The following is a 21,108-nucleotide window of genomic DNA, read 5'->3' on the forward strand; positions in this document are numbered from 1 at the left end:
GGCTATTGAAAACCATAAAGATAACGGGCCTTATAAATTATTAAAATGTCTTCATCAATACCCCTAAAATGTCTTCAACATTACCTACCTATAACTAACAAATGTTAAAGTCATATGATTCTGTAAGCAGACATGTTCTTAAGTGAAAATATTTGCTTATATATTTAATGTACCCACATCTGTAAAATCTATCATGTATAAAATTGCTTAATTTTGTATTGTACCTGTATCTGTTAAATATTGTTATTTTTATATAAATTTTACTGTGTTTTCGAGAAGCCTTTCTCCCTGGGCCTCTGCTGAAAATGGACATATATCCAGCTGGACTAGCCCAGTCAACAAATGTAAAATAAAATAAAAATAAATAAAAGTGTATTCATGCTTTGACATAGCACAATCCGGGAAACACTGGTTAACACAACATTACTATTCAGGTATCAGATTTTGGTGCATGGAACATTTCATATAGTTAATCTCCTGTTTTACAACTCCACAATCTTTGTCAGCTGAGCCTTGATTAGCTAATGCTTTCAGAGGTATAGTTGCTGTCTAGAACCTGTACAAATTTAGATTCATATGACCACATAAAAAAGTAAACACAACAAGTCTGGGGTTTTGCATTTTATTGACAGGTACTGACACTTTTATTGATATATACCCTGTACGTCACTATTACTCTGCTAATGTCTCATTTATTCAGTACAAACGATACTCATTTTTAAATACTGACAGGCGACATTCTACTCATTTCAGTTTATTTGCCCTGAATACTATAAGCTAGATTTGTACTCACCAGCATTGCAATGCAGCCTTAGCAGCCTGCTGGAGTGGGCATCCAAGTTCATGGCCCTATCATCTGCAGCTGTACAGGAGATAGAGAAACATTTATGCATACCTATCCATTGCATACACAGGCTGGACTTTGGCAAACACTAATTGATACTGATACTTACACATGTCTGGGACATTCCCAGCCTGTGCATCTTGGACCCACTGGACCAAGAACCCCCTCTTCCTACACTTCAGGTCAGCAAAATGGTGCTGGACCTGTTCACCAGTCCAAGGGATGGCAGTGGCACTGGTGAGATCATGTGTGAGATGGTCCCAGGCCTCTACTTTGTATTGGGAGCCCTGGTACTGGTTCTGCTGCAGTCTCTCTTCATGGTCTTTTACTAGGAGTCCAACCATGACCCTGGACTCCTGAATGCCCCAGCGCTGCACCTGAAAGCACACACCCTCACAAACACCAGCCATAGTGCCTGCAGTGATAAGCTGCAACTGGTTATGGGCTGTATTCCCACCTGTGAGATTTAAACAGGGCTAAGTTTCCACCCTTTGCCATGATTGGACAATTTTGAATATGCTGAGCTAAGGTATGTGATGGGCAAACCTGCTTAGCACAGATAAGCATTGCTTAAAGGGGTAGATGCTAAGCACTGCTTATCAGTGCGCAAATCCACTTAGCTACACTAATTATTGCTAAGCATTCAAATTTAAGCAATGCTTACATTGGCTCAGCATAGCTGAGGACTGTTTAGCATTGTTCAGCTTTCAGTTTATGGATTGTGGGGTTGATTCCTTCTTAATGACATTTTACGATATGCATGTTTACCTTCCATAACATCCCCCTATGTGCTTTCATTACATTATATTATTTTGTGGCTATCCTATATGGGGGATTCACACCCTGGTCTGAATGAATATTTATGAGCTCACCAATCAGAATTTTTGATCGATTTTTTGAATCTGTATATAAGGATCACAAGATGTTATGCAATTTTAACACTGATGAAGGCTATGTTAAATCCATAGCCAAAACCGGTCTGTTATTTCTTGTTTTTCAATAAATTCCAAGCACAGCTCACAGTTGCTGGCTCTTGTTTTTGGTTTGTACATGTTGTATTGAGCCGTGCAATTACTTCCGTGCAGGGGACCTTTTTTGGTTTCACATCTGTACTACACTGACAACTCACATTTGGACCTGCTATACTACTCTGGTTAACAAATATATATTATTCACTGCATATTTATAAAAAAAGATAATTTTAGTGCTGTTTTCACATATAAAACTGAATGGACTGCATTGGGGCTTGAACCATGAACGACTGCATGCTCAGATAAAGCTCTAACCACTACATTATTTCACTTTGGCTATTTTGGCTGTATATTTCTATTTAGCTCCTTCGGATGTTTAAGCTATGCTATGCACAGCTGCGTGATCCACACACCTACTCAGCTACATTTAAACTTTAGTGGGGATGAGAAAAAAATATTTGTTTAATTTTCTTAGTTTAGGGATATGCACATAGCTAACAGTAATAATTCTCCACCTCTTACAAGAGCATAAAATATGGACAAAGCCTAACATGATGGGGGGGGGGGCAAAGCGGGACATATTTTAAATATTGCTCTTACAAACTTAGGAAGTTGATGAGTAATAGGTTTTGCATTAGCATGACTTACTTGTAGGATGTGGAGTCTTAGACTAAAATGTTTGTCATTATTTAATGACTTCCACCCTCAGCTCTTTGCCAGGACAGCAGGAGGGACACATCTGACATATGAGGCACATATTTGGACATTCTGCAAATATCTATTCAGTTGGGGGGTATGCTAACAGTGTCCACGGATACTGTTTTTGTTTTCTAAGTGCCATACAGCACTTTCTGAGTGCAGGGGGCATGTTTACTGTGCGAGCATTGCTCGGACACACCCCTGCACTCGTTCATGTATTGTACCTGTGCAGGTTATACAGCAGCGTTCCTTCATGAATATGCAAGGTGCACTGCTGTGCTGAATGGGCATGACCCTCTCTGTGAAAGAATAGTCTTATTCTTTCATGGAGCTTTCATGCAGTGTCACTGCTCAACAGAGGCACAGCAAAATAATGGAACCTATGAATCCCAGGGGTAGTTTTTGCATGATTGTATGTCCAGCTGATATCAAAGTGCTTAATATCCAAAGCATTTTTAAATCTTTTACCTCTCTTCCAAGCTGACCATCAAGCCACCTCCCTACCAGACATGAGACCATTTTTTCCCAGTGGTGGGGTCTATAAGATCTGCTGGTGTGAAAGCCATCAGGAGGGAAGGATATAGATGTAGAAATTAGGGAGTTTGTACCCTCACTGGTATCCTGGCTATAAGGACATTATTTGTAAGCTAAACGCCTCTGTAGTGATGATGTGAGTGCTTATTTCACCAGAAAGACTGCTTAAACTCTTTTGTCCACCTATATGTTATTGCACTACACATGCCAAGAAGTGTTACCATCACCAGGCAGCCAGACCCACACCCTTGCCATACTGACTCCCTCATGTTATGATGCTCTTCCTCTCTTCAGCTGAGATTTCATCTTTGCAGTAGTGGTGCAAGCCAGCTGGCAATCACTGTCCCTTCCCCTAGAATCGACACAACTTTCCTCTATGCATGGTCTGCCAAGCCCCTAATGAAACTCAGACTGCCAGGACTGTAATCAGAGTTTTATCCCATTATGAGACCAGTGCAAGCACCCATTAATTTTCTGTGTCAAACTGCTTTGTGAAGTGTTATGTTTCATTATATAAGAATGGCCTAGTCTAACCCATGGTAGTTCTTGACTTTGAAATAACTAGTCTCTCTGAAGCAGAAGCACGAGACTGACTGAGCCATAATTTATAGGTATATGTTATTTTTTCCCTCACGTAAATGCACTGTGCTCATCATTTACCAGTTTACAGAAATCATTCCTGCTTCAAGAAACATGGTACAAGTCTAGTCTCACTGTTACCCACAGCACCTACCATGTTTTTCTCTACCCTGGTTAATCCATCATGTCCCTTTCCCTTGTATTCACCCAGTGACAGACATATTTTCAGCATTTTCCCTTCTCTTCTGTCATGCTTCCGAAAGTTAAAGTTCCCCTAACTCTTCCAGCTGTTCCTTTGTCCCTTTACATTTTGACCCAGTATGCTTTTACTAGGTGGCAGGATAATTTATTTTCTTTTTCTTCTCCTTTCATAGCTATAACAAAATAAATGCTTTTTATCCTTCTTTAACTTCCCAGTCAGTTTCTCAATGCTGCTGCATTGTTGTGCTCATTGTATCTTCATTCCTTGAAGTACCTGCCTCATTTTGTAGTATCACCTTCTTCATTGCCTAACATGTCTTCCTTTAGACTCTTACCAGCTCTTTTGTCCCTTTTGTGAACTAGGAAGGCTACTTTGGACCACATTCAGGAAATCTGGCAGAAGGGCTATGGGCATCATCCCATCATCCACCCAGCATATCTCACAGGATTTGTCTATCCATCTTCCACCTTAAAACCTACCCTTTCAGAGACATTTGGACACTGTTCCTGCCTGCCATCAGCTTTAGTCATGTTATCAAATAACAACTATATCCAGGAACTCCTTTATACATAACATATTTATGTTTACAATTAACTACTACAATGATATTGATATCCTTTTTCCTAGATGGGTCTTTTACAAACTCCTGTAGCTGTATATACATAATTATTTTATTTTATTAATACCTCTTGTATTTGGAAAATAATGATACTTCACTTTGTTAGAGGCAGTTTGAAGTTATGTATCATTAATGTTTTTCACCCATTGACACATTTAACCAGCAAATATTCATTGGCAATTCTTAATTATATTTGGGTCACTTTACATTAAACTCAGTTAGGTATTCAGTAGTGCTAGACCCGAGGCAATGGGTGATGGGACCAAAACTAATAAATACAAGGATTAAAACTATGAATGTCAAAAATATATTTATGTCAAAATATTTCATAGTTTTCTGTAAGCAACAACCTCTTTTTTAAAGAACAATCATATGAAAGCCAATAGATGTAGGACTATTTTATTTTCATGCAATTACATGTTGCATATCTGCCTAGGACATATTGCATAATTTAAGTCTTAATTATGTCATATATTGCAAAGAAAAGCCTAAACTTACCTCAGCATTTCTGTAGTACTTATCAGCAAGAATCATAATTTGGCTTTTTGACCAACCAGACACTTTCTGAAGCTCAGAAACAGCTGTCAGTACTGCATAAGGTGATAAGGATTCCAGCTGGCTAAAGGTGAGGGTTACCACAGCATCAGACAGGTAGCGCAGGCTTTCATTCAGGCTCTGATTTTTAATTACAACTTCCAGTAGCTGAGATTTTAACTAATAGAAAAATGAATATATTTAACACGTATTGATTGTTGTTATAGAATTTAGTTACTGAATAAAAAAATGATGTAAACTTGTATAACATTAAAGACAAGACTGGAATAACAATACACTACATTGAGGAAACAAGCATTAGTAAATGAGAAATATTAACCTGCACTGCAGGGCTACAGTGGAAGTGATGTACATGGGTAGCTACTTGCAGATCAAGGCAAGACAGTCATGTGACAAGGCCAAGCATTGACCCAGATAGCTACATGGAGCCACTCTGTGGGCTCACCACCCAAGCAGTGAAATGTGAAAGTTCACAGCTACTTGGCTGGCAGGCAGAAGCAGGATGAATTTGTGCATTTTCAACACTGGTTATGGAATCTGCTTTAGGTGCTCAGAACATCACCTCATTCGTAGGGAAGGTGGTTGAACCTCTGTAGAAGGATGAAAAGAACTGGCTAGACATTGTCAGATTTATTTCTATGCACAGCATTTGATCTGGAGTGAACATCACGGTTCATTGATGGATCAGTTTCTCAAGAAAATAAGTCGTAGAAAATGAGGTCCTATCCTCAAGTCAGTGCATCCTTAGCGTTTATATGTATAATAAAGAATAGGGTAAGGATGCCCAGGCTTCTCACATGAGAATAAAGTAGAATGCAGCCCTTCTGAAAAAACAAAACACTTAGCTTTATGTAGGGCTTACCTTTGAGGAGCTGTATACCCACAAGTCTGATCTTTGATGAAATGTCATGGATCAATGTCAGAATTACATTTTGAACAAGGTTAATCTGTCTCCTATTCTAGAGTTGCCTTTCATGAGAAACCTTGGGCAAGTGTCTAGATAACATGATTCCCCTACTCAGAGGTAACTGGAGATTGTTTGGGTGGATTACACAGGTTTGTCAATGTGGCTGTCAGTCACACAGAAGAAAACTTTGACAGCTGTTTGTACCTAATGCATCAAATATCTAAACAGATTATTCAGACATGAGATAAGATGGATAAGATGCTTGAGACAATGCTTTCCACAGACACTGCCATTCTAATGAGAGATGTGAATGTTCACATGAAGGAGGAATGACAGAGATACCTGGAAATATCTTGTTGGGAGGATTAGCATCCAAGATCTAAACCTAAGTAATCATCATCATCAGCCCCCTTTTTTCCATTTTCTACAAGGGGTTAGGGTTTCATGTTAACTGTCACCATCTTTCTCAATTCAGTGCCACATTCCTGCCTTCTTCAACACTCATGTCTGACTGCCGTAGATCTTTTAACACAATCAATCCCCCTCTTTGCTGGACATCCTCATTTCTTCTTACCTTCTTCCTGTCTGTCCCAAATCTTCTTCACCAGATTGTCTTCTGCTTTTCTGCACGTGTCTGACCCACCACAACCTGTTCTCTTTGATCTTTTCTACAATTGGAGCTCCTTTGGCTTTTGCTCTTATGTCCTCATTTCTTCGTCTGTCCCACAGTGTGCATCCTACCACCTTTCTCAGACACTTAATTTCCATCACCTCTAACTTCCTCATCTGCTCTGCCTTTACTGCCCAGGTTTCTGTACCATACAGTAGTACTGGTCACACCACTGTCTTGCACACCTTACTTTTCAGCTTGTTTGGCATTCTTCTGTCATAGACTACACCTGACACTCTATGCCATTTGGTTGCAGCCCTTCTGATTCTAGCTTTGACCTCTTCATTCAGACTTCCCTTCTCCTCAACCACTCCTCCCAGGTATTTGAAGCTATTTACCTGTACCATTATCTTCCCTTTGTTGATCTGTACCCTCCAACCTGTTTTCTAATGTAGTTCATCACCAGTATGAGCAGCAGTGGGCTCAGAGCTGAACCTGATGTACACACACTCACACTGGAAACCCCTCTGTGAGACCGAACACTGTTTGCACTTGAGTCATTGGGTCCTTGTACATAGCCTGCACTATTCTACAGATGTTTCTGGGACTTTGAACCACCACAGTACTGCCCAGATCAGCATTTTTGGGATATTGTGATATGCTTTCTCCAAGTCTAGGAATACCCAGTAGGACTCTTTTATCTCTAGCTTCTTCTGAACTATCTGTCTCACTGTAAACATTGGGTCAGTTGTGCTGCATCCTGTTCTGAACCCAGACTGCTCATCTCCCATCTTACATTCTACTACTCTGCATATCCCATTTATCAATCACCCTCTCCAGAACTTTCATGCAATGTGATAGGAGTTTAATACCTCTGTACTGCCCACAGTTGTGGATGTCCCCTTTGCTCTTGTACACTGGCATGAGTATGTTTGCTCTCCAGTCATCTGGGATATACTTTTCTCTCCACACTGCTATGAGTACCCTCAGGAGCCATTTCTCCCCTATCTCACCCACTGTTTTTATCATATCTGCTGTGACCTCACCTGATCCTGCTGCTTTCACTGACTTCATTTTCCTTAGTGCTATTCTTACTTCTCTGGTGGGTTCATCTTCTTCTATCATCATAGGCTGTTTCTGGGGCACTACAGCTTCTGTGGGGTTTTCTTCATTCAGAAGCTGCTGGAAATACTCCTTCTATCTGCAAACCTAAACCTGAGCGGTGAAGTGTTATTGTATTTCTTTGCAAGCTATTGACTATTCAATGTGAATACAATGTTAGAAGACAAAGATTTTCATAAGTATAGCTAGCAACAGAGTGAATTTGGTCGATGTTCAATACTTAGATTTATGATTCTGGCATCAGACCTATAGGTTCATGTTCCTAACAGTTAGTCGAAGGAAACATCAGAGATATTAACTGATAATTGCTTAGCAATGAACTGGATTCACTTGAATGGATTGTCAGTTGTATAGAAATAGATCCAAATGAGCAGTCAGTGTTTCTTGGCAACATCAAGCTTCTGTGTGAGATGATATCAACTTCTACGTTCGAGAATACTTTGTCTGAGTTCTGAATTACACTGGGGACATTGAGTCCAAATGGACTATTTCAAAGCCTCAACTGCTGACATGATAGAAGGGAGATGTGATCAATGGATAGTCAATGTGTACTGTGGTGGTAACTCTGGGGTCCCCTGAGGGGCACTAGTGGTAAGACAAGCTCTTGAAAAAAGATGGTATTTTCAGCAAGATCCGATTCAGGTTCTCCTGATTCAGCTGAAAGATACCAAGAGGACAAGAAGAACAAAGTGACAAAAATAGTTAAAGTGAAAGGTAAGAGGACATGTTAAGAATATGAAGAGTCCATGGACAAAGACAACCTCTTGACCTCAATACATGATGATGGTTGACATTTTCTGGAAAACCATTTTCCATCTCATAATGAGAGGAAAAGACTTCATCCAGACCTCACAGGGCAATACTGACTACTACTAGAGAGACCACCAAGATGTGACAAGAGCACTCTGAGGAGCTCTTTAACCTTGTGTACAGTTCCTTCTGTCATGAATAAATACCAGCATGATCTGGATAGCTGCGGTCTATCACTGCAGCTGAAGTCACTAAGGTGTTCTGAGATCTCTGCACTGCCATTGATGAAGATGGCTAGAGCTGAGGTTGTGAGACTAATATACATCTTCACTGATGCATGCCTGACACGACTTCTTCAACTGTAAGCAGTAGTTAATGCTCTGTTTTGATCAGTTATGCAAATCTTCCTTAATAAAACTCATGCAAATGCCTTCTCTAACCACAAAAAAAAATATTCACCCATTCATTTGCTTATAATTACTTCTTAATAACACTTAAACTGTCCATTTTCTTCAGTTTATATTCAGCTTTAATTCTGATTGCTTAGAGTAATTTTTTGGAAGCATGTATCCCTGGCACTACATCAGATTTTTTTTGTACATGATAGTCTTCAGGAAAACTTCTTAGCAGTAAATAAATCAGCATAATCTTATAGATTAGTCATTGTTAATGCTTTGAACACTATCAGAGATATCTCTGTGACTGTGTGAACGATTTCAAACATGTGTGTAGTATTTGCTTTTATACTGTGAATTCTTTTTAAAATTTATAGCTTCCCACAAGCATACTAATTAACACATCAGAAGTATTTCTAAGCTTTGTGTTTGTGTCAGCAGTGTTTGACCTGATGGTATGACCTGGTGGGCAGAAAAGTTTAATAACGAACCCATGACTCTTGAATATTTGCTAACCCCAATTGTTTAAAAGTATTTTCTGATAGAATATTAAACAGTGCACCCTTATCTAGTTTAAATGATGACAATGGACCATTAATTTACAGCATCTTTCCCGCAATCTAGCTAGCACTTTCATTTCACTGATTCAGAAGCCTCAGAAGCATTTCAATTTTCACTGCATTATTATTTTTTCTCCTTTTCATTTCAGTAATACCAGTAATTAGTTCATTTTTATATTTCTGTTCAAGAGCATGTAACTTCTTTTGAAGACACTTGTTTATCCAATGCATGGCTTAAAAATGTATTTTTTTCCACTGATTTCACAAAACCGATTAAGTGCAGGACAGTTGCTGTAATGTTTATATCTCAGCCTACAGCGAGCTTTAACTGAAAAAATCCAACCACTCTGGTTTCCATTTTGGATCCTCACACAGTTTTTTTTTTCAGACCCATTATTTCAGCAAACATACTTCATTTATTTCTCATGTAACAGTTATAAGTTGACTCTAATTTTGTTTTATACATATTTCAAACAGTTATTTTTAAATGTGTACTAACAACTTCATATGTTTTACACATATACATAGATTTTGCTAAGGTCCGATCTATTTTTGTTAATATTCAGCACTTCTTTCATTAAGTATTATACCACAAATTATTTTCTTTCTTATACATAATTAAGCAGCTCACACAATTTCCATCCTTTGTCTCTATTTTTAGTTTAGTAGCATAAGCATCTATGGTCTGTGAAGAACATTGTACTCTTGTAAAGAACAAATGTCTAATCAATGACACATTCTTTCTACTCTGACAGTACATCCTTTTTTTTCCTTTAAGTGTTGATATTTTGTCTTATTTCTCTATGAAAAGTGAAAGAGTTAAATATCTTTAGAACTTTCCCAGCAGAATATAGGAATGTTGTATATTGAACATTTTCAGGCTGTCCAGTTAATCCAGTTGTAGTGATGAATAAATCAGATTTCTAGATCTTCAGCTTCTAGCTTTCAACTAAAGTTTCTTGACGCACAGACAACACAAGAGGGTGTAGCTGGATCATATTTTCATTGAGAATTATGATTATATAGCTCTTGATAAAGAAATGCTTGCATGCAAATGTGTTTCTTTAGTCCTGGTAAATATTTCAGTACTCTCTAACATGTCACATCAAGAAGCTTCATAATTAACCCAATAAGTGTGGTCATGAACTCATGAGCTTTAATGCTGGACTGAATACACAGGAAGAATTACACACCATATGCTATGAAAATCTTTATTGTGGTCTCATTGTTTTAAAGCTCTATGCCCTCTAGTTAAACCCAGATCAGCTGGGGCACAGATAGTTGATTATCCGTCTAAGGAAGGAAGTCAGCCAAAGTGCAATATTTTGTAGTAAAAGCAGTCTCATGCAAGTTTTCAGTCCAGAAACAATTGAATATTTCTAGCTCTTCTTGGACCACAACTGATGTTGATTAAGTACCATGGTTTACTTATTTTACTGTTTTTATTTGTTGACTGTGATAAAATCCATAATCATATGAAGCATCACACTAAGTATTCAGGAATAAGGAATCATACAAGGCAGCTAAATATGAAGTAAATGCATAGTGATAATGGTAATACAGTCAGACATATGAATTTTCAAGTGAAGTAAGATTAGTGACCCATCCATTTATAGCTGTACTTTGCATTCCTTTCACTTACACTGTCTCTACTTATGTACTGCTCCCCTGAGTCCTGCTTATAACTTTCACTCCTTCACTTTCTTTTGTAGGTTACTGCCATTCCAGTGCCCCACCACTCTATTTTTAAGAAAATTCATGCCTAACTTGCACCTAAGGTTTCCTCATTCTAGATGTCCATTATGTTTTTTCCTTCCACTTGTTCTTCTTTCCTGACTCCCTCCAACCTGATCCCAATGATGCAATTATTCCATATGGCACTTTAATACTCTCTTTTTCCTGCAGAGTGTATTATCTATATCTATCTATATTTCTGTGTGCATGGTGTGTGTGTGTGTGTGTGTGTGTGTGTGTATCTATACATGCACACACACACACACACACACACATATATATATATATATATATATATATATATATATATATATATATATATATATATATATATATATATATATCTATCTATGGGTCTACTTCGTTTAAACGAAAGTACATTTAAATTAATTTTACTTACCCAAGCTGAATCCACCAAAGCTCCATTACAATGAATGAACGGACTGCCAAATACATTTCCCTGTGCAAGGAACCACTTGGCTACCATGGTTACCCACCAAAATGAGGAAAAGTAAGCCCACCAAAGTGGGGGGCTTTGCCCCCACATCCCCCCTACTTAAATATACCAAGTCCCAGATCACACTACATGGAAGAGAGGGCACAGTGCACCATAGTGGGAAAGTGTTTCCTTTCACAGAGAAAGGAATTTGGCAGTCCATTCATTCATTGAAATGGATCTTCGGTGGATTCAGCTCAGGTAAGTAAAATTCAGTTAGATGTACTTTCATTAAAATGAAGTAGACCCATATATAAATATATATATATATATATATATATATATATATATATATATATATATATATATATATATATATATATATATACACACACACACACACACACACACACAACACATACCTTCAGGCTTCCTGTTTATTCTATATACTGCCCCATTTAATTACCAACTTAATACATCTCTCTCATAATTTGTCAACAAATCTGATGTAATTTTCCCTGCAAGTCCTCCTTTGCATGTGTATATATTTTATATACTATTTCACATGAGGTTCTGCAGGGTGTACAAATGAATAGCTTCATCTTAATTTGCCTCTTGGCTGTACAGCGTATTATGCTATTGGTTTTCAATAACTGTATAGTCACTATAAGTTTCATGTTTAAAATTAGATGTGGTGGTCACTCCTAGTTCTTTTTAACATTATTCTTTAGTGAATCCAGACATCAGTCTTCCATTTATTTATTTGGGCATTTATATATTATTTTGATTAACAGGGTATTCATTAGGGATGGTCACATAATAGTCTATCCCACTTAAAAATTATTCAGGAACACATTGATATCCCACATGGAATGTACCCTTGCCCTCAAAATGTCCTACAATTATTTATCTTTGAACCCCCTTGTGTAAATACTGTAAACAGATTTTCTTAACTCTCTTCTCTATGTGCTTATATAATTTTCTCAAATTACTTATATAATGCATTTTCTCAAATTACTCTATAAGAACAGCTTTATAATTGTATAACCTTTTTAGAATAACCTTAGTGAAGTTGTATTTGACTATTTTGTAATAATGAATGTTTCTATTGTACAAACTGGTCACCTCAATGTATCACTTATATTTTTTCATATTTTCTAAATTGTAATTTGTATTTGTATTTTTGGAGCTTTTCTCCCTGGGCCTCCACTGAAAACGGATCCCCAGGACCCAGTGGACCTCCCCAGTAATTAAACTGGAAATAAATAAATGAATAATTATCACTGGAGGTCCACAGAGAAAAACATCACAATACAAATATTGTTTAGAAGGCATAATATCTTAGGGAATTTCTAAAAAAATTGATTCACTCCCATGAACCACTTAATTTAGGTCCTGGGAACTTGCAGGTGACTATGGATTACTGTTCTATACTTTCTTCTTTCTTCTGCTTAATCCCAGGTATTAGGAAGTTGGGCTTTAGTGTCTGAAGTCAGCAGGTTTGCAGTCTCTAACTTAAGGCCAAGTAATAGGTCTACTGAAACCTATTAAGCTTCATGAGTTACAAGCTTTGTTTAGGCAAGCAAGGAGTAGAACATTAAGCAGAGATGGAAATCCAGTGGAATTATATCAATGTGTGGATCAAACGTTACTGTCCTGTATGCTCCACATTTTGAATTATATTCTGCAGAAGTGTTAGGTTTCACTGCATAGGAAGAAAACTTTATTTTGGCAATAACTAAACCACATAAAGATCCAGAACATCTAGCAACTTACAGGCCTATCTCAGTCTGGAGCATGGATTATAAACTTGTGATGGCCATATTAAAAGGAAGGCTAACGTCCTCAGTTCCTCTTCTTCTTCTTCTTATCCATGAACAGTGCAGATTCATCAAGCATAAACAAACTCAAAATAATATTATCAAAACTCTTCTCTTGGTATAAAATGCAAATAATTTGGGGTTATGTTTACTGATTGTTACATTAGATGCCAAGAAGGATTTTGATAAAGTTGTATTTTTATACTCTTTTTAATAACAGGGTTTCCTCAATGTTTTGTTTCCCTAATCATTAAACTATCCCATAGGAAAGGTATTAGTATTAACATTTCTGTAGTTAGACTGTACATTGGAGGATGTCCTCTGTTGCCCTCTTTTTTCACACTAAAACTGGAGCCTCTAGCTTGTACTCTTAGAGTCTCTGATATTCTTGGATACCACTTGACAATTAATTTAAGGTTCATTGAATTTCTGATTACATTTTATTCTATTAGCCCCTGAGAGATCTCTGGAGTGCCTGTTTACTATTTTATCTGAGTTTGGTTCCTTTTCAGGATATATGTTCGAGTACTGCAAAACATATACTTTCTCATTCAGTTTCATCCCTCTTCTACAGTTTTCCCTCTCGTTTTCCCTCTCTCCGGAATGTTGATTCTTTTTGTTATCCAGGCATACGAGTGACATCATTTCTTCAGAGAACAGTGGGACTTAAAAATATTAAGGTATATAAGATCTGTAGGAAGTTTTACAAAAGTGGAAATCACTTTTATTAAATGTAGGGACAGGAGTTGCCACAGACATTCATGGTTTGCCTCTCCTGTATTATATCTAGTTTAGGCTGTGACCTCAGAGTCTCCCTATATTTTATTATCAGGTTATAATGTATTATCTTGGATTTTCTTTTGGATATGGAAGGGATTAAGAGTCTCTTAAAGATATCACTTTCCACTGATAAGGGGGAGCCTTGAAGTTTTTGATTTTCAGATTTATTTTAACACTTTATAGATTGGATGTCTTAATTATTGGTTGATAGGTTCTTGCCATTCTTCATGGAAATTTTTGGCTGAGGTAATGCATTTTGGTATATGTGGGCTTGGTAAATGAAATGTTACCGATATTATTCTAGAGAGAGAAAGAGAAAGAGTGAGAGTGCTTTAATGGAAGTGTCTAAATCCATCCAGAGATAACTGTATAAATCTGTTTTATCACTTTGATCTCTAGACTAATTCTGGCAAGAGGTTCAGAATATTTTTTTTTACTCCTAGCAGCTGACTTTCAGCTGCCACTGGCTTCTCTTCCTATTTACTGGATCTACTAGACCTATATTTGTCTAACCTAGCCTCAACCTGACCCTATATCTGAAGCAAATGAAGAGACTGGGGATGATTTTGAAAAATTATATTGCAGGCAGGAAGTGTGCCCTAACCCTAACCACCTTCACAGCAGCCTTGTGTGCTATAATTGAGGTTCCTATTATGTTTCTTAATCCTTGAAACTTCGAAACTGAGAACATCAAACTCAGATGTTCAAAGTTTCAAGAATTCGAATGTGAAAAAAAAAAATAAAAAACCTACCTAACTGTTGCAAGCAGGGGGGCAAGCCCCCCTGCACTCCACCTCCCCGCTCATTAAATATACCAACTCCGAGATCACAATACAGTGCAGAAAGGAAAGATTTTCCCTTACCACACTATAGTGTGATCTCGGAGTTGGTATATTTAAAGAGCGGGGGGTGTGAGGCCGCAGCCCCCCACGTGAGGGGTGCAGGGGGCTTGGCCCCTGCTTGCAAACCTTTATTCTTTGTTTTTGTTTTAATATTTTTTTAGCGTTATCAAAGTTCTGACACTTCGAACATAAGGGTTCGACCTTATGGTGTTAGAAGTTAGAAGTTTAAGAACTTTGATAATGTAATAGGAACCCCTATACTTGTTACCCCCAACAGATGAGTACATGCTTCTGCACATGCAGAACATCCTGACCAAGCAGTATATGCTGCTTGAAGCACAAAGTTCACAAGGGTCTTAATCCTGCTACTGCAGCAAGCCTAGGGTGACTCCCCCTCCCAGAATGGTTGGGTCTATGTCAGCTATTCACTCCTATCCTGATGCTGCTAATGGAACACGAGTCTTCTAGGACAGATGAAGGGCTTTACCCTTAGGTACCACAGGGCATTTTGAGGTCCAGAATATACTTGATGTCCTGTGCCTAACAGGATTGTTTAGTCTACTTTCTTGCAGCTGATTTGTATATTGGGATATTTTTGGGTGGGCCCCTATTAGCTCTTACAATTTTGGTGGCAAAAAAAAAATGAATACTGGGATTTAGAACACAAGTAAAAAGCACTCTGTTTACCAAGCTGGGCAAGTACTTTGCGGAACTCATTTAAGCCTAATTTTACTGCTAAATGGCATTCTTGCTTACGGTATATAGATACTGTGGGCGGGCTTAGGGTTTGTTTTGCCTCAGCAGATACACTTTAGGGCCTCAGGAAATAGAAAGTTTTATTTTATTTAACTAATTCCTATGTTTTTTGACCCCAGAATTTGGACAATTTGTAAATATCACTTAGCAGTTACAAGCAGCTCTGCTTTAAAGAATAGTTTATATCAGCTTTGTTAACAGCATTTGTTTTTAGCAGTTGTCTCTTTTGGGTTGAAAACTGTTTTGTGTCATTACATTAGTGAAGTAATGTCATGCACCAACAAATGTTAATTTCAAGTTGTTTACAATTATCATATCTGTTTTATCTGTTACCCTTGCATATATGGATATTGATGTTTTAAATCAAACAAAAGTAAATTTATTAAAAAAATGAGAAAAAAAATTGAAAATGTATAATATCAGTTCAACATGTAATTGGTAGAATTTACAGATAAATGAAATCCAAATATAGAATAGCAACCAAATTACAGTAAATTATGCAAGGTAAATGCATAGTGCTACTCTGCTTGACATTAATAACTTTGTTATTGTAAAGCATATGTATTTAAATCAGTAGTGAATTACGTATGCTGTGATTTAACATTATTTTTTTTGGTTAAACAGTGAGATATACTAAAAAGTTATAAATGAAACACTAACAAGAATGGAGAAGAGGAGATTAGGAATAAAAATCTTAGTTAAAAATGGGAGAATGGAAAAGCAGGTAAAGGAAGCAAGAGATGTCCAGGAAATGGTGAGAAGAGATGAGGTTACTGAGTAAAATGTAAGAAAAGGAAATGTCATTATATAAAGGGATCAGAAAGTATCTGCAACATATAGTGAGGGTTAAAAGTATGCAAAGGGGCACATCATTGTGACTGTGGCTGACAGTATTTATATGATGTTACTTGACTGCCCCAGCTGTAACAAACAGGATCAATCCTAATAACCAAGTTCTGTGGCACATCAGTCTGTACTAGCCTCTCATGAGCCAATGCCCTTCAGTCAGCATCTATTGCTACCTCTCCCCACATGTTTCCTGTGTACCTTTTAGTCACAGGTCTCACTTCTATTTCTCTCAGGCCTTGCTGAAGTGCAAATACATCCTAGTCATTGAATTCCCCAACTCTGCTGGAATCCATTTATAGAACATTTATAGAACAATATTGACCATGCATGGTCAGCATTCTATAATGCAGCAGCAGTAACAGTATGCCATAGTTAACCTGTTAGTCCAGTGGCATTTAGGAATTTAGCCAGTTTATCTCTGCAGAATCTTTTCATCACCTCCCTAGGGAAGAAACTGAGACTAACAACCATTCTCCTTCCTTCACCATCCACATGTGCAGCAGGTCCAAAACTGCCCTCCACTCTCTTTCACTAGCAGGGAGTCCAGCCATGGCCAGTGCAGCCATGTAAAAAAACCTTCCTGCTACTTCAATATACTATTTCAAATGTTTCTGTTGTATTATAATGTTCTATTGTTGCGGAATAGAAATATGGTTTTAATGACAGCGGACATCATTGGATCATTCAAAACTTGAAACTTGGTCCAAGGTACACCCCTATTGCAGGATCTTCAGGATCCATACCTTCTTGATATTGTTCAAAAATTACATAGAGATTTGAAAGTAACAGGAAGAAAGCAAGAGGAAACAAGGATGTCCAGCCAAGAGATGTTTGAATTACATGAGAGAACACTTGCAACATTCAGGCATGACTGCTGCAGAAGGTAGAAGAGGTGCAGTGAACTGAGAGAGGTGGCAATACTTGACTCAGCACCCTAATCTTTTGAAGAAAAATGGGAAAGGGGGGGGGTTGGAAATTATTATGATGGTGATGGCAAAGTTCCTGAGAACAAATTCCTTTGCCATGTCTTGTGGCAAGATGCTGTCTGTGAGCTGGCTTGGGAACACAAATATAAAGATATGAATACTAAGTTAATCTGCATCTAGTGTTAATTCATGATGGGAGAGCCCTGCTTCCCATTCTGCAGATGGAAATTTGACTGTAGCACCTCTATTGTGATTTTCCAATCCACTTTAACTGTTGCTAAATGGACCTATAGACCTCTTGGTATAATGTATGTTGTGATCTGAATAGCTTAGTTTGGCTGCCCTTCCTGGAACTTATAATGAATATATTCATATCTCTGCTAAACTAGATCTGGCTTGTGGAAACAGAGCTTACTATTTGCTGTTCAATGTCCATAAAATAAAAAATATATACATTCTCATTCAATTATGCCTGCAGGAGTACATCTGAACACAGGTAATTCAGCTAGGATAGACCCAGTGCTATGGAGTTTCTGTAAGGTATGCAATGTTGCTTCCTATAAAGACAGAAGAGCAGTGGACCTTCAGATACATACCTCCTTTTATTCTCCTTTCCTACATAGTTTATCCTTAAAATCTGATCATATAAGTGGCATAATTAATTATTCTCATACCAGAAGAGACCATGGTAAGTACTTTTACTCCAATTCTCAGTTTGTATAACATCTTATGAGGACAGTACTGCCTGAGATACTTCAGGACATTGGATAAAAAAAAAAACACCATATGGCATACTGAGAGCACACTGAGAATGAACTATACATTACTCTTTTAATTAAGCTGTCCTCAGAGCACTGTACTTCAATCAGCATGTGAGGCCACTTATCTTCACATGACACCACCTATTGGTCACATGGAGAATGACAATCGGTAGGTAACACCTTGTCATTTCATCTTAGGCATTTTATAGAGCATCAATAGCAAACAGACTTCAGCAAAGAGTGGTATCTACCACTTACATAAAGTTGTTATTAAAAATATATGTAAAATAGGAGTTGCTTCACAGGTGGCAGAGTTTTTATGTGGTTCCAAGCAGTACATACATTACTCCCTACCAGAGCAAGACCTGACACTGTGTACCCTAAAACTCTGAACAATAGTGATTAAAATAACAAATGACTTTTGAAATTCACTATTATACAATAGTAAATGTGCTTTTTTAAAAGGGTACTGTGCTCTCTGCATCCCCCTTACATGAAGTCAGAGGCCCCCACAACCCTGCTATTTATTTATTTATACTAATTCTGAGATCTCTAACTTGGAAGAGGAAAAATACTCTGAAGTACTGCATTCACCATCCAAGATTCACACTTGAAGTTCTGTTATTCCAAGGATAATAGAATAACAGTCCCTGGAATTTCAGTGGGAATATAGATATACAGTAGGATAACCAGGTCTCCTGACTAATGATAAACTACTGCTTTTTTCTGTAGAGTACTTTTGGGCCCTTTTGATGTTATCATCATATACTCTGACACGTGAGTTCATTTATATGTGCTATCAAGCACTGACTGTAGTTATCAGTGGTTGTTGGATGAATGAAAATTCCCCATAAAAGAAGCTTATTATTTCTCCACTTGCTAAAGATGCACAATTAACATTCCTTCTAACTTAAGGCCATGGCAGATTCTTAACTTTGATGTCATTCACTCTGGAGTTTTCAGGGATCATATAACAGCACTAGTTGAATTTGTACAAATTATATTCAATCTGGCCAAAATTATATTGGAAAATCAGCTATCCTGAACTAGGGTAGAGGACAAGTGTGACAACTGAATTCTGGGCTCTAGAAAGATAAATAATTTGAGAACAGGAAGTGTCTGTACCTATGACACTGATATCATCAGAAATGGGCACATTGATAGACTCATCATGTAAGAGTAGAATGGAGTTAGTCTTTGAATATTATGTTTTCAGAAGCTTACATATAGCCACTGCACTTTGACAATGAGCAAGCATTGTTCAACAGTTGTGGAGCCCTTGTACTTTTTTTTCAGGTCTGACACTTCTTATTTTTTATTTTATTTATTAAGTATGAAACCGTCCTTTTCCAGGGGCATCTTAGGAGCACTATCTGGTTAATTGACTAATTTAGAGCCATACAACTTGCAAGAAGGAACTGAGAGAGTCAGACCCAGGACTACAGGATGCAGGTCCTTAGCTCACAGTCATATCCCTCTGAGCTAAACTCCTCTGTAGAAGAATCCTTAGCTCTTGAATTTTATGTTTACATGAGTTAGACCCAAAGGTTATGAGTCAAATGAATAGCTGACAGTAAGAGCATGGAGGATAACTAGTAATTACTTCTTCTTCTTCCAGCTTTTCCCGGTTAGGGGTCGCCACAGTGGATCACCTGTCCGCTCATGATTGGCAGTGTAGTTTTTTACAGTGTCAAGTAGCCAGCCCGGTGCCCAACCTTCCACAGAAAGCACACATATGCACACACTCACACCTAGGGCCAATTTAGAGTGTCCAATCCACCTACAGCATGTCTTTGGGATGTGGGAGGAAACCGGAGTACCCGGAGGAAACCCATGCAACCACAGGGAGGACATGCAGATTCCACACAGAAGGCACCCCTGCTGAGGATCGAACTGGAGAACCTCTTGCTGTGAGGCAGCAATGCTAACCACTGCACCACCATGGCCACCCTGATAACTAGTAATTACTACAGTCTTTAAATGTTGTTTTCCAGAATCCATATACGTGTCATTAGAAAAAGTCTTTGCCCAAAGCACCTGTGATGAGAAAGAAACCTTCAAAACAGCTGTGGCATAAAATGTAGAATATGCAAATATCTAAATAAAAGCACTGTTTTCTAACTGCAAAAAAGACTACTGTGACATCTGGAAAAAAGTGCATAGGAAGGCATTCACGCTTATATTTATATCAATAAGCAGTCTGATGGTCATTATATTTGCATATAATCGGAGACATAAACAGCTTTCATATCTGCCATCGGAACACCATCTAATGGAAAAGGGTTCTAAACATGTTATCTACAGACTAAGGCTTCTTCTGAGGATAGTCACTGCCAACATAGCAAAGTATTGAAGAAAGGAATGAAGTAGAGACCAGTGTTTACATCACCTTGCGAATGTCCACGTTAACACTTCTGAGATGATTGCATTTGATCATTTGATTAAGTAAATGCTGGGCAGCAGAAGCATCCAAATGGTGCAAGTTGTCATAGAAGCAAACCAGCAGACCAAGCCTAACAAGGAAATTGATAATTATATCTGTACGTTTAAATGGCAAGACATAAAAATTGCATTTGACAACAAAGTCATTTAGTTAGTGTATCAATAAATAGCAACATTGATAAAACATTATAAATAAACTTCTAATCAGATGAAAATGTCATGTAATGACTGACTGATAAAACATCACAAATAATCTACTAGAATGATGAATATTTTATTTTAATATTTGACTCCATGCAACCATCTACAAGGAGAGACATTTGCATTGTCCTCACTATTGTTTTATGAACTACACTTGTATGGTGTGTCCCCTGTCTAAATTACAATGGCTACTGAATGGCATGCATCTGAACTG

The 21,108-nt window shown here is 37.7% G+C and overlaps 1 protein-coding gene across 3 annotated transcripts in view; it reads right to left on the bottom strand.

Moving 5' to 3' along the window:
- The window catches only part of OTOA (otoancorin), a 952,220-nt gene that overhangs the window by 636,141 nt on the left and 294,971 nt on the right, over positions 1–21,108 (bottom strand). For all 3 annotated transcript variants that reach the window (XM_044089617.1, XM_044089616.1, XM_044089618.1), the window contains exons 12-13: positions 20,641–20,764; positions 4,947–5,162 (exon numbers count right to left, since the gene is read on the bottom strand). In XM_044089617.1, coding sequence (XP_043945552.1) covers positions 4,947–5,162; positions 20,641–20,764 — 340 coding nt within the window. The remainder of the gene's footprint in view (positions 1–4,946; positions 5,163–20,640; positions 20,765–21,108) is intronic.

The sequence above is a fragment of the Protopterus annectens genome, chromosome 12.part0, assembly GCF_019279795.1.
Source record: "Protopterus annectens isolate FY-2018-M chromosome 12.part0, PAN1.0, whole genome shotgun sequence".
NCBI classification, from domain to species: Eukaryota; Metazoa; Chordata; order Ceratodontiformes; family Protopteridae; genus Protopterus; species Protopterus annectens.